This window comes from Punica granatum, chromosome 1, assembly GCF_007655135.1.
Source record: "Punica granatum isolate Tunisia-2019 chromosome 1, ASM765513v2, whole genome shotgun sequence".
Lineage (NCBI taxonomy): Eukaryota > Viridiplantae > Streptophyta > Magnoliopsida > Myrtales > Lythraceae > Punica > Punica granatum.
The window spans coordinates 9628938-9645505 of NC_045127.1; the positions used below are offsets into that span (position 1 = coordinate 9628938).

At 38.9% G+C, this 16568-nt stretch overlaps 1 protein-coding gene and 2 long non-coding RNA genes across 3 annotated transcripts; 1 reads left to right on the forward strand and 2 right to left on the reverse strand.

The window, feature by feature from the left end:
- Positions 1-1093: 1093 nt before the first annotated feature.
- Positions 1094-4962, reverse strand: LOC116192507 (receptor-like protein kinase 7). Its single transcript, XM_031521067.1, has 2 exons — positions 2160-4962; positions 1094-1992 (listed from the first exon to the last, which is right to left on the reverse strand). Exons 1-2 carry the CDS (start codon positions 4741-4743, stop codon positions 1598-1600), a joined length of 2979 nt encoding a protein of 992 aa, XP_031376927.1. The 5' UTR covers positions 4744-4962; the 3' UTR covers positions 1094-1597.
- Positions 4963-8619: 3657 nt separating this feature from the next.
- LOC116192508 lies at positions 8620-10390 on the reverse strand. The gene is made up of 2 exons (XR_004154100.1): positions 10075-10390; positions 8620-9022 (listed from the first exon to the last, which is right to left on the reverse strand). It is a non-coding gene; the product is annotated as an uncharacterized LOC116192508 (long non-coding RNA).
- Positions 10391-13932: 3542 nt separating this feature from the next.
- On the forward strand, positions 13933-16098 carry LOC116192509. Its single transcript, XR_004154101.1, has 2 exons — positions 13933-15164; positions 15655-16098. It is a non-coding gene; the product is annotated as an uncharacterized LOC116192509 (long non-coding RNA).
- The last annotated feature ends 470 nt before the right edge of the window (positions 16099-16568 follow it).

Consider the following 16568-nt stretch of genomic DNA (forward strand, 5'->3'; position numbering starts at 1 on the left):
GGGAAATTCTTTTATTTGGGGAGGTATACACAGTGGGTTCGATTCTTATTGGTTTATGACTTTTATTATTCTTCTTTAATCTCTACGAGATTCATGAGCCTCCTCTTATATTATAACAAAAAAGAAGTCTATCGAGTTAAGCACAAATCATGACATCAAATTCATATCAAGTATTTTCTTCACAAACTTTCATATCAATCGTTTCATGGAAAAACAGTAGATAGTTCCACTTGCATATTTCCCTCTAATCCATAAAAACATTTGAAGAGCCCTGGTAGCTGGATCCATATATATCACTGGCGTTATTTTTTATAGGGTATGAAATTGGCATTACGAACGATCGAACTGCGAACCCATATGCACTCCAAGGATATCTTATGAATCCTCAGGGAAGCAGCCTCAGGAGGATCTCATCAGGTTTTTCAGCCGGGAGTTCGTTAGAATTAAGGTACATGTTCTTCCAACTCCCAAGTTCCACCGGAGTTCGTTAGAAGGCCATATCAAGGGTAGCAAAACAGCAACCGATCGTTTTGAATGTGTCACATCTCCATAGAACACCGACTTACTATTGTACGGGTCACTAATCATCCCCACAAGTACATCTTCAATTACCTCATTTTTGAGCTTTATAAAACTTCACATCCTAAGGGGTCTCCTTATGGAAGACTGATCCTTTTTCCTTTCTTATGTCCAAGCCCATCTGATGTGGTCTGCTTATGGAAGAATCATTAAACACCAGGATAAAAGGATGACATGTGATTGTGAAGTCCAGTTTTGAGCTTTGGGCAAAAACAAATGGGCTTCAAAACGACACGATTCGTTGGGATAGTTGATAGTAACGGGTTGGGTTCCAATTACGGACTCTTCACAAAATGTGAGGTAAGTGATACATATAAGTGTATTGTTGAATTTTCTGGAAAAGATGTATTTTTGTGTCTTCGAGTATAAACCGGTTGTTGATCTTCATCTGATTTGGAACTCGGCCATTTAACCTATCTGTAAATAGCTAGACAGACATAGTGTTGCATCCCCAAACCCGTAACTGATAGCAAGTATAAGAAAAGGATGAACGGTTTGGCCTTGTGACTGCTGCTTATTGGAAATAGGTTCATATATGTCGACAGTACGAGCTTCATAATCATCAATTCGATGGCCAAGCATAGGCCTCAATCTTGTACAACTAACTCTACCTGATCCCGCACATCAGCGATTGCATGTTTGGTTACAAATGCCTAGCATTGCAGCAACTACATATTATCAGGCAGACTTGGCTACAATTTATCGTAGCTATTTTCGAATCCATAACTCTAAGCTATCATATACATACATTGCAACTTACAACCACTTTGGTGTTCGGCCTAATGAATGCCGAATTCATATCTTAAAATTTTTACCCGCACCAGGATTCCGGAATCCTACCATTTCTATTCTTCTTGATTTGAAACTGGCCAAAACGAACAATTCCTGATCCTGGATATTCTCTATTCCCAGCTTGTCCCAATTGCTGCAGCCTTCTTGTTGTGTTCTATCATACCGTGCTGCCATATTACTGTCATACTATCGGAGCTTAAGGTTGCTCGGAATCAAGAATAATTCTTCAACTATCGCTGCTTTCCTTCACAGAACTCGCCCTACTCATTCCCGAAACTTTCTCGATGACAACCTCACCCAACATGCAGGGCTCGGCATCCTCCAGCATCTGAACGACGCTCCTCATTGTAGGCCTCAGAGCGGGCAGCCTCTCCGTGCAGATCACCGCAATTCTCAGCACCCTCACTGCCTCTTCTCGTAGGACTCCCGGGATTTTAGGGTCCACCAGGTCGAGGACACTGTTCTCTCTGTTCTTCAACTTGGCTGAGATCCAGTTCACTATGTCCTTGTTCTCCCCGAACTCGGGCTCTATAGGCCCCTTTCCAGTTACCAGCTCCATCAACACCACCCCAAAGCTGTATACGTCACTCTTCTCGTCTACCTTGCAAGTGTATCCATATTCTGCCCATCGAATTTATGCTTGTGAATAATTTTTTTCCATACAGAATGAATTTGTGAGGCTTCATAGAATTTTACAGTTACTTGATCATCCAAAATATAGAAAAGTGAAAGCCGGCCATTACATAAGAAGATTTGAGAGCAAACGGGAATGCGAGAGATTTACTTACCCGGAGCAATGTACCCGTGTGTTCCTGCAACAACACGCGTGAAATCTCCACCTCTACCGGTCTGAACGACCTTTGCAAGCCCAAAATCAGCTATTCGGGGCTTGAGGAACTCGTCCAGCAGAATATTGCTCGATTTCACATCCCTGTGGATAACAGGCTGCTCGCACCCGTGATGGAGGTACTCAAGCCCCCTGGCAGCCCCGAGCCCAATCTCATACCTTGTGTTCCAGTCAAGTTGCCCAGCCTTTGAGCCTGTATGGAGCTTGTCCCACAGGCTCCCATTTGGCAGGTACTCGTACACCAACAAGCTTGAGTCCTCGCTCGTGATGCTGCAGTACAACTTCACCACATTGACATGCCTTATGGAGCTCAAGGTTTGGACCTCAGCATCAAATTCCCGGGACTTCTGGGCCCGCTTGCCACCAAGCATTGGGCTTGTGCTCTGAACCTTCTTTGGCTGGAGAGGCTCCGCCGAGTTCCATATGTGCTTTACAGCGAGTTCTTTCCCACTCGAAAGGACAACCTTATAGACATTCCCTGATCCGCCCTTCCCGATGAGATTCTCTTGCTTGATTGAGTCCAATATCTCATCCTCGGTGAAGGTCAGCACATGGAACGACCTCACATCCCATGATCCGTCCTTCAATGACCGTTCGTGGGACTTCCCTCTCTTATGCTGGTACAAGAATATTACAAGCAAGCCAAGCAGTAGTACTATACTTAGGGCGAAGCAAACTATAAGGGCCATCACATCTTTCGATATGCCTGAGTTTGAGGAACACTTTGGGAAGGATCCAAGTCCAATGATGGAACTACAAACCCCAGGATTGCCAGCGAAACTTCCATTGTATGCGTCGACGGAGAGGGATTGCGGGATAGGGCCTGAGAGAAGGTTGTTTGAGAGATCGAGGAGGCTAAGTCGAAGAGAGGATAATGAGGATGGGATTTGACCGGAGAGCCTGTTGTTAGACAAGTTGAGGGAGTAGAGAGTCGGCAAGTTCCCCAATGAAGATGGAATTTTGCCCGAAAGCGAGTTCCGAGCAATATTAAGGTCACTCAGCTTCACACAGGAGCCAATTGACTCAGGAATTGAACCACTCAACAGATTGTTCTGCAAATGAAGCGTGCTTAGCTTCTTCAAGTCCCCGATAGCATCAGGGATTTTGCCCGAGATTCGGTTGTTCCTCAGGTCTATCGTGACTAAAGACTCGGTCTTCGCAATCTCTGGCGGCAATTCACCAGACAACTGATTGTTACCAATTCGTAATTCCCCCAAAGCCTTGGCATTTGCTATGTCAGAAGTAATGGGCCCCACGAGCTGATTCAATTCAATGTCGATAATGTTCACATGCGGGAGGCCCCAGATCCCGGATGGAACAGTGCCTGAGAGGCTGTTGTTGCTTACCCGGAACCGGGTCAGGCTCGTGCACCTTGCATAGCTCTCCGGAATCTCATCTGAGAAGTTGTTCTGGAGCATCAGGAGCTCCTTCATCGTCCCCTGCTTGCACATGTCAGGTGGTATCGGGCCCGTCAAGAAATTCTCAGATACGTCAAGGTAGATGAACTCCGCCCAAGAGCCGAGGCTCTGGGGCAGGGTACCTGTCAATCTATTCTGGTAGAGAGAAACGTTGGTAAGTTTCTTGAATTCTCCGAGCTCTTGAGGCACCTCACCGGAGAAATTGTTCATGAACAGCTGTAGAGAAATCAAATTCTCCAAGGATCTCAATTCGGACAAGTCACCTTCAAGGCTGTTCATTGATGCATCGAAGTACTCGAGCTTGGTCAAATTCCCAAAACCAACTGGTATTTTACCAGTCAATCCATTGCCGTAGAGCTCAAGCCGCCACAGATTGTCTAGATTCACAATCTCAGGCGGAATTGCACCCGTCAAGTAATTCTCCGAGAGCTCTAAGCTTCCGAGGTTCTTCAGGCCTCCAATTGCGGACGGTATTTCCCCTTCGATGCTGCAATTCGACATGTAAATCCAATTCAAATTGAGAAGGCCTAGAATTTCTTTTGGAAATGGAGTTTTATCGAAGGGGTTGTCTCCGATGCTCAGAACCACGAGGTCGGACACGTTCCTGAGCGAAACCCAGGGGAAAGAGCCGGAGAACCCGCTTCCATTCAAGTACAAGTATCGCAATCCGCTGAGAGAGGATATGTCCGGGAAGGGTCCGGAGAAGAAGTTGTTGCCCAGGTCCAAGTACTGTAACTTGACGCAGTCCCTCAGCTCGGTGGACACAGAACCGCGAAGTGAATTGTACCCGAGAGCTAGCTTCTCGAGGGACTGGAGCCTGCACACCGATTCTATCGAAAGCAGCCCTCTCAGCTGTTGATTGGAGAGATCGATTTCCCGGACCGATCCATTCACGTTACACGTGACTCCTGAGAATTCGCACAGCGGCTTGTTGTTGGCCCAGGAGGAGAACAAGTTCGGGTTCGAGGACTCGAGAGTGGAGGTCAGGTTCAGGAGAATTTGGCGCTCCCCCTGATCCTCCCCTCTGAGGACAGAGAAGAAACAGAGGAGGGAACAGAGGAGGGGCAGGGGAAGGCTCCTCGTCCGGAGAGGTTTCGAAGCCGACATGGCGGGAATTGGATCGGAGAAGACCGGAATTCTCCTCGGAGATTCCGGGGGTAGTCAGCAGATTGAAGAAGAAGCAAGAATCGTTGCTTTAGGAGTCTGGGAGGAATGTGTGCGTTTCACATCGTTCAAACTTCGTGGAAAACTCAATAGAACAGACAAGGCTGACTCTGTCCTGTGGCAGAGGATGTAATGTCAGGTAATTGTAATGTTTCACGCGGCAGGTGGGAGAGCTTCTTGCCGCTTTCTCTTTTCCTGTTTGGCTTTTCTGTCAATCTTTCTTTTGTCCTTTCTCTTTTTAGAAACTTTTCTCTTCCTTTCTATTTTATTTTTATTCATTGCAATCCAATCCTTCATAATTATTCGAATTTTCATTATCACCCAATAAAAATATTGATTAAGTTTATTATAGGAATGATGGTAGCTTCTCACTTTTCGCCAGTCGATCTGTTGAGTTCATACAAACAACTCGTTACTTTTAGTCCGTGCGCTTTGCATTGTGATATTACTACCTCGAGTTGATCGAGCGATATTATTATTAATAGAGATATCTCGACTTGTGATTTTGAAATGGTAGATATACATTGAGTATATATTTTTACCTTCACGAAGTGAAACGAGTGTACTTTATCAATTTAACCTTACTGTCATCGAGTTTATAATTCCATTCATCGTTATGTCAATTGCGACAACATTTAAATTTCATCTACTCTTCAAGTGCGTAAATATTATTGTTGTAAATAAAATTGTACCGAATAATTCTTTCATGCAGTCTCCCACTAGGTAGTGTACTATTCAAATTTAGAAAAGTCGTGACACAATAGCCGGTCGAATCCGTGGGCTCAACCTTGTCCCTCTCATGGGCCACGGGAACATTGACTTAGAAGCAACGTTGATGAAGACGTGGAAATAATAAGGAGGGGAAAGATGGTAATGCTCCAAAAATTGCTCTATCAATCAAATGTAAAGTATTACAATCACCGGCTAAACTTAGATCAACACATGATAATAAGTAAATGAACATTCAAGGAATAGTGTGATGATGTCCTAAGATGCATTAATCACAACGATATTAGATGTCAAAATTAAGCAATGAATTTGTTTAAGATATTAATATCAATTAATGTTATGAACCGGATATGAATCAACACAATCATTACCAGATGATGATAATCATAATCATGATATGAACCTGCCTTTCAAATCCATCCTGACTAAATCATCCAAGAATGAGGATTAATATATGAATTTAGATGATTAATATTAATTAATGTTTTTTTTTAAAAAAACTGGGTGGGAATTTTGTTGCTTTTATTTTGGCTTTGTCCTTTTATGGGTGGCAGATTTACTAGGGAGAAGTTGGTTTGGGGGGCGGCGTCAAAGCCGTCGATGTTGAAAAAATGGCACATTTGATCGCACGGTCAATAAACATGTGGGATAATGTTCCCATTGAATTTGATAGGTCGGCATCCCCCACCTTCACGCGCGACACAGCACGTCAAACCTCCATCATGCTCAAACAAAATCCGGTAGATGTTCCTTTTCCCGACAATTCTTTTGCCTTCGCTTGACATTTACACATGCCCATATGAGGAGTTAAATATGAGCTCTAATATTTACCCCCTTTTTCTTTTTTATATAATAAGCTCTTATCGATTGAGTAACTCATTCCTTAAAAAGAAATATTCTTATTGGTTAACGATTTCGAAAGTAACAATAAACGTATGAATTTTTTTTTATTTTAAAATATAGATGAACGCCAAAGGAATTAAGTATAAACAGATTATGTATGTATTTTTTTTTTTGGTTAATCAAGTCTCGGGCAAAATTGTAGGGCCGACGGCCCCCTCTACTTAGGATGAGGTCGCCAACCTCTTTTGAGATTGACAAAAAACTTATTCTGTAGAGTGAGTGTTGCTGGCGAAGCTCCCACTCGACCATTGTAATTGCGCCCAAGAGTTTGTTCCGATTCTCATGCAGTAGTAAGTGATGGATCCGCCAGCTAGGCCTGCGTCCCCAGTGAGCCCCATGCGAACTCAAGCTTTGTTTTCATTTTTCGGAACTTTTTTATTTAATTTTTAATATTTTTTAACTCTTTTTCTTATTTTTTGATATTTGATAAGGTGAAAATGTCATATCAGATAGAATACTTAAAATACTAATGGCATATCAGTTTGAAAATTAGAAATATAGAATGCATGATATACATGATATATAATTGAAAGTTCTTGATTTTACGTTAAATAAAAATAGTTCATGATATAATGAGTCAAATGTAAAAATTCTTTCTGAATTGTTTCTAAAAAGATTCATGACTTTTTGAATTGTTTCTAATATTAAAAAAATAGACTAAAACTCGTCCATGTAAACCATGAGCTGCCATCTGACCCTTGTTTTCATTTCTAGTCCCTTGTTTTCTCAATTTATATTTTCGCACAAGCTTTTAATTACTTTTAGTATGGGTTCCTTCATTTGATTTTTCTTATACTCTACAAAAAGTTTTTAGAATTAGCATGTCTTACCTATCGTAATAATCAACTAAAATAGGTCACGTATTGGAAAAATGGAGCAATTATCATTTCACACATTTCTTTTTAATATTTCTCAGATAGTTGCATTTTCACTCTTATATTTTCCATTACAAGCAACTATAATATAGAAATAGCCATTTAAATTATAAATCTTATATAAATATTTCGTATAGCTATACTATTAACGAATCTTTAACACTCCCAACTAATTAATAAGATAGCATCATAATATATCGTTTCTCTTACATTCACAATATAAAACATGTTGGACAACTTAAAAAGGCATATGAAATAGTTAAGGGACGATAATGCAGGTTAAACTAGAGGATTTTATACGAATTGATGTCATGATATTCTACTTTCATGTATATATATGGTCTTGATTGCAACTTATATTTTTAATACACAATAATTTTTTATTAAAAAATTATATGATTATTAGTCCTTGATAAATCTCCTTGGATCATGTTCTACAAAGTAAATTCATTTTATTCGTAATTGCACAAAATCTTTAAATAAACTATATGCTCTTGGATTTCATCAGATTAAACGCCACGGGTCGGAAAAATGTCACCATGCTCCTATATATAATCAAGATCCGACCCATTATCAATGTATTAATAATTTTGTATAAATTATTATTAGTAGAAAAATAATAGTTGTCAAGGACAAACTGAAAAAAATATAAATAAACAATTTTTTGGTGGAAATAAATTGATATATATTTTTCAAATAGATTGAAATGAAGGGGAAAAAAGATGGGGGTGCCAGGAGGTATAAGGAAAATAGACATGTGAAAGGAGAGAAATAGAGATTTAGATGTGAGTGGGGATATAAATGTTAAAAGAAAAGGAGAGAAGAGTGTAAGAGGAAAGAAAAAGAAAGAGAAGATTTATTTTAAATTACTAAAATATTATAAATAAATTTATTTTTAATTGATTGATTACTTTTTAAATAAATAATTATGTAATTTCATAAAATTTCAAGAAATAAAAAGCCAAGGTGCCTCCCTTTTTATTATAGTATAGATAGATAGATGTAAATAAAAAAAAAGAACATGCATACTTAAAAATTACAAATATCCAATGTTCTCAGAACTTGACCGGACATCGAACCGGTCGAGGCATGGGTTCATGGGTTCAACCGGGGGTTCGATGGGTCGGACCGCTTGTTTATTTATAAAATACAAAAAAATGGTAATATATATTAGATAATAATTAATGTGTCCAAGAAAATATAAGAAAAAATTATTTGCATCTGATTGTAAATGACTCATAGAAAAGAACTGATAGTCATTTGACAGTGTCCAATTAGTCAAGAGTTGAAACTTTTCCAATGTCAAAAGAAATCGCCTGAAGAGATAGAATGGATTGGAAACAACATAAAACACATGAGTTATCACTCATAAGACCACAACAACCTCCGCACACAAGTATCGGTCTAACCTTCACACAACTAACACGTAAATTAACAACGAAAAAAATATAAAGATAAGCCACAGTTCACCATCACAAGTAGATAAATCAAACCCAACAAAGACTAACTAATCCGTCAATATCATCAGCAATGCCATGCACTCCAATCTCCACCATAATTTTCACAAATATTGTCTTCAGCTGCAGCATCATGTGGTGCTTCAGAAGCTTCAAACAATGGATTCTCTTGGACTCGGTCACTGACATTCCCTCCATCAATATTATCTTCAGACCCATCATCCATATCAAGATCTTCCAAATTCAAATTCAACGAATCTGTACGAGGAATATAACTACTAAAAATGAAATGACAATATACAATGTATAATGAAAATAGTCAACTAAGCAATAGCTCGAAAGAGTAAAGACCAATAAAGAGCAACATTGTCAAAACCAACCACCAATGCCTTAGCAACAAGAAGTCACCATGCAAAATCTTTCCAATAATGTCAGCAACAACAACAACAAGCCACCAATAATGTCTACATTGCTAGTTTCAAGAATTATTCAATCAAATGTGTTCTAAAGAAAATCTTTCCCGAAAATTTGAAAACTGATAAGAAAGGCATATCATGCTATCATCTTAGCTTAGCAGTCCTTTATTCTGGTTTCATGATTTTGAAAACCAGCTTATATTAGTGTCTTAGCCATTAATCAAAATGCTTATTATACTAGTCTTCGTGATATCTTGTTCCATATCCATCTGAGATATATTTGTGCCGAAACTTAGACTTTCCTTGTCCTGGTTCTAATGCTAAGAAGTTTCTATGGAGGCATAACTATTCTCTTTACTGTCTAAGGTGGCTTGTGCTTTTACTTTGGCTTTAAGACAGTGACTGCTTCGTTGATTGGGTATGTGGCTGCTTGACAAATTGAGAATTGCATTACCTTACTTTTTTAAATCAGTTTCGTTTTAGAGAAATTTATGTAAAAGTCAAACCTTCAAAAGGTTAAAGGGTCGTTAGAGTATTGTATTCACATTAGGATTTACTAAATATGCTACGTTTTTTTTCTGCGTGCATTATATTGAATAAAGACATTATATGAAAAGATTGTTCCACATAATTTCCTCATCTTATGCCCCAGAGTATAATCCCGAGCTTACTTGTTCAATTTTCCCTACTTTTAGGTTCCGATTTGAATTGATTTGTGGGTTTTGAGACATTAATCACGAACATGGAAAAAGAAAGATCTTATGGTTGAGTCCTGAAGGGTATGTAACATTTAGAGCTAAATTTCACATTTAATTCCAGGCTTTCCAGCATAAGTGCATATATCCTCACAACAAGTATCACAAGCAAAGGAGAAGAGAGAGGAGAAGATCGAACCAAAATGGGTTGACTGACTCGACTCTGCCTCTTGAAGAGCTGATGAAGACGAATCGGAGAAGCGACCGGTCGCAAAGTGGATGAGCTGATGAAGAATCAAAGCTGTAAGAAGATCGAATGAAGATGACTGATGAAAAAGAGCAGCAAGTGATGAACTCGAGATTGAGAATAGCAGCAAGTGATGAACTCGAGATTGAATAAGGAAGTGATGAACTCGAGATCAAGAAGAAGAGAAGACGACTAGGGTTTCCAATTTCTTTCTAGATTTCAACTCTGCACTGCGACTTTGCATTCTGAAGCTTTAATTTTCGATTTCTTCAATTTCGGGTCGGGATGCAAGGAGTTCGGGTCGGATTCCGCCTAAAATTTCTGAACCCATGAACTAGTCGGTTTGAATGGGTTCATGTAAAAACCGTCCGATTTTTTGGATTCATCGATTTTTTTATGCATTTTCGATTTTTAAGCGAACCGGACCGGCCGGTCCGACCGGGTTTGATAACAATGCAAATATCATTAGATAATAATAACTAAACATATTAATTTCATTGTTGTCACGGCACCGTGCGACACCATTCCCTAGTAATAGAGTAAAAGAAGTTCTAGAAGCTCTCCCCAGCTAATCTTTTCCGGGAAATGATGTTTTGTCAAGAAATCCGTGCCTCCGAAATCCTGCGAATGTCTCTTGTTCATAAAATGCCCTCCACCTTCTCTTTCATTACAATTTTGCCCCATAAACACATTCGGAGTCTCCGAATTCGAAGGAAATAGCAGTGCTCATCTGTTTTTTTTTTTTGCTAAGTACTTTCCCCAGCTAATCATTAAACAGTAGTCTCTCTCCACTCCCAAAACTGATCCAGTGGAATTAATAATTCTTATTCCAATCGACCTCGTTATTTATATATATATTCACAACCCAAATTCTACCGTGCATATTTGGAGTTTTTCTACGCCATACATATCTAATCTGGACCCTTAGCTCCCCTCAATCTAATCTTGACTGCTCATTTTTGTAAGTTTTAAAATTTCAAAAACACCTTTGAAAAATCACGATCTTATCATTTTATTATATGAAATGCGATTTTCGGCCACGATTTTCTTTTGTCCCGTGAAATCTATGTCTACGTAGGATCGATGTCATATCTTATCCGATGTAACTCAGCTTCTTTTTGTGAAAATCGGTAGTGTACTTTTCGTGGGTTGTAACTTCACTTAACGCGGAAGGAAAACAGTCATTGGAAGTCATCTTCTCCCCATCAGCAATTGACAAACTCAAAGATCGAAAATTTCCCTTCCGAACCCGATTCTTCATTGTCGCTTGCAAGAGGATCGGAGCAGGTAACTATACGATAATTAGCATGGGAAATATAAACACTTGATGTGATAAATAATACCTTAACCTCTCTAACAACCTCGGATCTTTGTTATTTTGCTGCTAATATTGGGTAAAAATGTATAGGATGACCAGCTCGAATCAACCCAAGCAGAGATGGGTAAGGTGAGGGAGGAGAATGAGAGGCTGAAGATGCACTTGGAGCGCATAATGAGAGACTACAAGGCACTGCAGATGCAGTTCTTCGACATCGTTAAGCAAGACAATCGGAAGCAACAACCGCGGTTTATCCCCATGCCAATGATCATCAAGAACTTGAAGAATCGGACCTCATCTCCCTTAGCCTCAAACGAGTTTCCAGTTCTTCTTCGGTGGGAAAGGATGACATAAGAAAGTTGTCCTCTCCTGAGAATAAAAAAATCAATTAACATCAACAAGGCTTGGCACTTTCTTTGGATTGCAAGTTCGAGGCAGCTAAGTTGGGAAAAGCCACTAGAAACTTATAACATTGTTGAAGGTTTGTGAGAGAAAAATATGAAAGTAAATAATGAGAACACTTAATATATATATATATATATATATATAATGGACGGTCCATATTAAATAAAGGGAAATGTAAGGGTTCATATTGATTTTGTATAGCATGAAAGATTTAAAAATTCGCACCGAAGAAACAGTCAATTCACAAAGACAAGTCCAAGTTCAACTATAATACTTCATGATTCGTTGGCCAGTTCCATTCTCCTCTTTGGCATTAGTACAAAAGGGACTCTTTTTTTTTTTTTTCCCTAAAGCGGGGTATTCAGGCTTTGTCGGACTAATCTTCGGGGCTCCGTGAACCCCCGGCGACCGATGGCTCTAGGAAATTTCGAACTTGGGATCAAGTGGATACTGGAGTTTCTCCTTAACTATTAAATCAAACCCCTTGGAGTTAGTATAAAAGGGACATGAATAGCTAGAACAAAGAGTAACACGACACACTTGTAATTAAATTATGATGACAAAGCAGTTGAATTCCCTTTTTCTTTCACAAGTAAAACTAATTTAATTTCCATTGGCATAAAAGGTTTGTTTTTGTTAAAATAATAATTATTTTCCTCATCCTGATTTAGATACAATTGGCATTTCAATTCAATCCTAAGGGATTCTGCCCCCCTCGATCTAAAACACTGATCTATCCCTGCATGTTCACGGGAAGATTAAGGAAAACGAAATGAAAGGAAAGGAAAGGAAACGAAACGAAATTAGCTAATGGAGCAAGAAATGACGACAAAGTTTATAGTTGTAAAGGTCCAAGAGATGATACAAAAGTATAAGACATGCTGATGATTTGATTGAATAAGTAAAGGGGTCTGTGGGGGAAGCAAAAGGAGACTGGAGGGATCGTGGTGGTGGCGGCTGGCGAGGCCGCCACTGACCCAATCCCGTTTGTTTTAAGGTGACTATCATTTCATTTTTCTTTTCAAATTAATTTTAAAAATTTTGAAAATAATTTTTTTAAAAAATTCAGACAGGAAATGTAACAGTTTTGGCTGGAAATTACCAAAAAAAAAAACTAAAATAACACCATATGCGAGAAAGTCGAGGACGAGATATAACCTAAGAAAATGTTTAAAACGAAAATGACAATAATATTAAAGGTTAAAAATTAAAAGCGATCTTTTTCATAAGATTGAGCTTTTATTGATTGAATTATGTGTACTTTAGGGGGACCCTACCAATAAATAAACGTATGAATCCTTTCCTCTTAGAATAACAAAAGATAAATAACCTAGAAAATATGTAAAGTATCTTATGTATTGAAGACATTCATTTGAACTCTGTGGAGGATTTTTCTCCACCGTTTGAATAGAAAGATCGAGTCAAGTTTCAGGAGATTTAGTTCATATAATATGTTGTATTTACAGTTAGATTGTTCCTCTTTATTCTATTGCATCTCTTGGAGAAATAATCTCTCCAGTATATATGAACGTGTAACTATGACCGATGAATTAAGGAAAATAGAACCTTTCTCACAACTTCTAGCGTCTCTGTTTCTTTACTTCCTTTTAGTATCAGAGCCCAGGTTTCATATATGCGCGTCCACGCGTATATGCGCACCAATACCGTCCAAAGCCTAGTATATTCAAAAGCAGCCAAAAGAGTGTCTTGTGTTAGTCCCCTTACTCGAGCACGAAAGATGAGTCCAGTTCGATGTTAATTTTTTAGAGCGGATGTTTAATGGTACGTGACAACCCCACATGTTACACGTAAGGGTAAGTTTTGAGATTATTAATCCCATATGGAAAATATAAAAAGAAACCAACGAGTTTATATAAGTTTTGGGTATCACCACTTATCGACTTGACCTTTTAAGTGGAAATGGATTAGACTCCATATAAGCCCAATAGATTCTCAATATGATGCTTTCAAACGCAACAATAGTTGGGAGCTTGTTCCATGACAACTTTAGATGAATGCTGTGAGCTGCAAGTGGGTCTTTAAGACCAAAATTCGGGCTGATAGGAGTCTTGATCGACTTAAAGCAAGGCTCGTTGCTAAGGGGTTTCCCCAAGAAGAAGGGGTGGATTTCTTTGAAACCTTTAGCCCAGTTCTCAAGCCAGGCACTATTTGTATTGTCCTTAGTGTGGTCACTATTTGAGATTGGCTTATTCGTCAACTTGACGTCAAGAACACCTTTCTCCATGGATCACTTGATGTCTCGATTTATATGAAGCAACCACCTGGCTTCTGTGATCTCTCTCGACCCGATTCTGTTTGTCTATTTCGCAGGGCACTCTATGGCCTCAAGCAGGCTCCATATGCCTGGTTTGACAAGTTCAATGAGTTTCTTCTCACATATGGGTTTATGTGTAGCTCAGTTGGCCCTTCTCTTTTTGTCTATTGTCAACATGGCCATACGATCTCTTACTTTTGTATGTTGATGATATTGTCTTAAGGGGTGACTCGACGGGTTTATTGGATGATCTTATTCAACATCTCAGTAAGGTTTTCTTCATGAAGGGCCTTGGAGCCCTTCAATACTTTCTCGGCATTCAAGTCACACGTTCTTTTCATGGACTACATCTCAGTCAACGCAGATATGCATCTAATCTTCTTGTTCGCACATCCATGGAACATAGTCGGCTTATCGCTACACCGTCCACCTCTAAGCCACCATTATCTAAGGACAGTACTGAGCCTTATCCTGATGTTACTCAATTCAGGAGTATGGTAGGTAGGTGCATTACGGTACCTTACTTTGACTCATCCGGACCTTGCTTTCGCGGTTAATTCGGCTTGTCAACATATGCATGCGCCAACCATTGCCCATTTTCAACAGGTTAAGTGCATTTTGCGGTATATTAAAGGCACTTTAGATCATGGTCTTCGAATTCATTCTCAAGTTCTCTAGATCTCTGTGCCTTTGCTGATGCCGACTGAGCCAGTTACAAACTTACCTGGCGTTCTAGTACCGGTTACTGCACTTTCCTAGGCTCTAACTGTGTTTCGTGGAGTGCTAAGAAGCAACCTACATTTGCTTGCTCCACTGCCGAAGCTGAATATCAGGCATTTGCTTTTGCCGCGGCTGCACACACATGGGTTTCTTTTGTTCTTCGAGATATTGGCATTCCACAGCCTCGACCATCTTTACTATTCTCGGACAATGTCGTGGCTCTTCATCTTACTACTAACCCCTTTTTCACGCTCAAACAAAGCATGTGGAAATTGACTACCACTTTGTTCGAGAGAAGATCACCCTTGGAAACATTGTTACACGGTATGTTCAGTCTTCCTTGCAAGTGGCTGATATCTTTACTTAATCTCTGCCTCGAGACACCTTCAAGGTATTTCGCTGCAAGCTCGATCTCTGGTCTATCCCGACACCCGGTTTGTGGGGGAGTATTGAAGACACTCGTTTGAATTTTGTTGAGGATTTTTCTCCACTGTTTGAACAGAAAGATCGAGTCAAGTTTCAAAAGATTTAATCCATGTAATCTGTTGTATTTACAGTTAGTATCTATCCCTTTATTTTATTGTATCTCCTGGAGAAATAATATCTCTCTAGTATATATGTACGTGTAACCATGACTGATAAATTAAAGAAAATAGAACATTTTCTCCACGGAATTCAAACGAGCGTCTTCAATATTATGTACGTCTTTTTTCGTGTGTTCCTTTAGGGAGAAAAATAAGTTAATGATTATTCTGAATGAGTTTGTAATTAGTATATTGTTTTTTTTTCCCTGATGAGTGTAATTATTGTATAGGTACAGTTGTCGTTCTAGAAGCTCTCTCCAGCCAATCATTAACCAGTAGCCTTTCTCCACTCCAAAGACTGATCTTGTGGAATTATTAATCCAAATCCAATAAACCTTGTTTTATATACATGTATATATATATAGGATGTATATATATATATATATATATTCACAGAGCCAAGTCCAACTATGATACCTAATAATTCGTTCGCCGGCACCATTCCCCTCTCAGGTGTCAGTCCAAGAGGGACTGGTACATGAGAGTGAGAACTCTCAGGTCATTAAATTATGACAAAGCAGTCTAATTTCTTTTTCTTTTTCACTTAAGTTAAAAATAGTTTTATTTCTCAATAGCGTGTAAAATGCTGGATAACGGATTGTGTGGATAGTCGGCTGTCACATCCACTAAAATTTTGACATTTCAATGAAATTAATATATCAATTTTTGATAAATTTTACAATTGCGTACATCCTCCTGATTTGTACAAATTTACGTTTTTTCTTCTTCTTTTTTTTTTGAAATAAACATATAAATGTTTCTATTCAACCTTGAATGATCTTGCGCCTCCTTGATCTAAATCCCTGGTCTATCCCTGCACGTGCACATGAAGAATTGAAAAAGAAAAGGAAAGTAAATTAGTGGAGCAAGAAATGACAAAAGTTTGGAGGTGTAAAGGTTCAAGAGATGACCCAAAGTATGAGACCTGCCAATTATTTGATTGTATAAATAAAGGGATTCGTGAGAAGGGAAGGAAAAGGAGACAAATTATACTTAATTTGCTGACTATTATATATTAACAATTATAATTATATTTAATAATTAATAGTAAGATCCAACTGCTCCTTATTCCTTAGAAGGAACCTCCTAACACGACAGACTGCCACCAGCCCATGAAAACAATCTCTTAAAATCTCATTTTATT

Excerpts from the sequence above, each read along its gene's own strand:
- LOC116192507 (XM_031521067.1), bottom strand. The coding sequence starts at position 4,743 with ATGTCGGCTTCGAAACCTCTCCGGACGAGGAGCCTTCCCCTGCCCCTC. Across the intron at positions 1,993-2,159 it reads ACACGGGTACATTGCTCCGG|AATATGGATACACTTGCAAG; the intron begins GTAAGTAAATCT and ends TTCGATGGGCAG.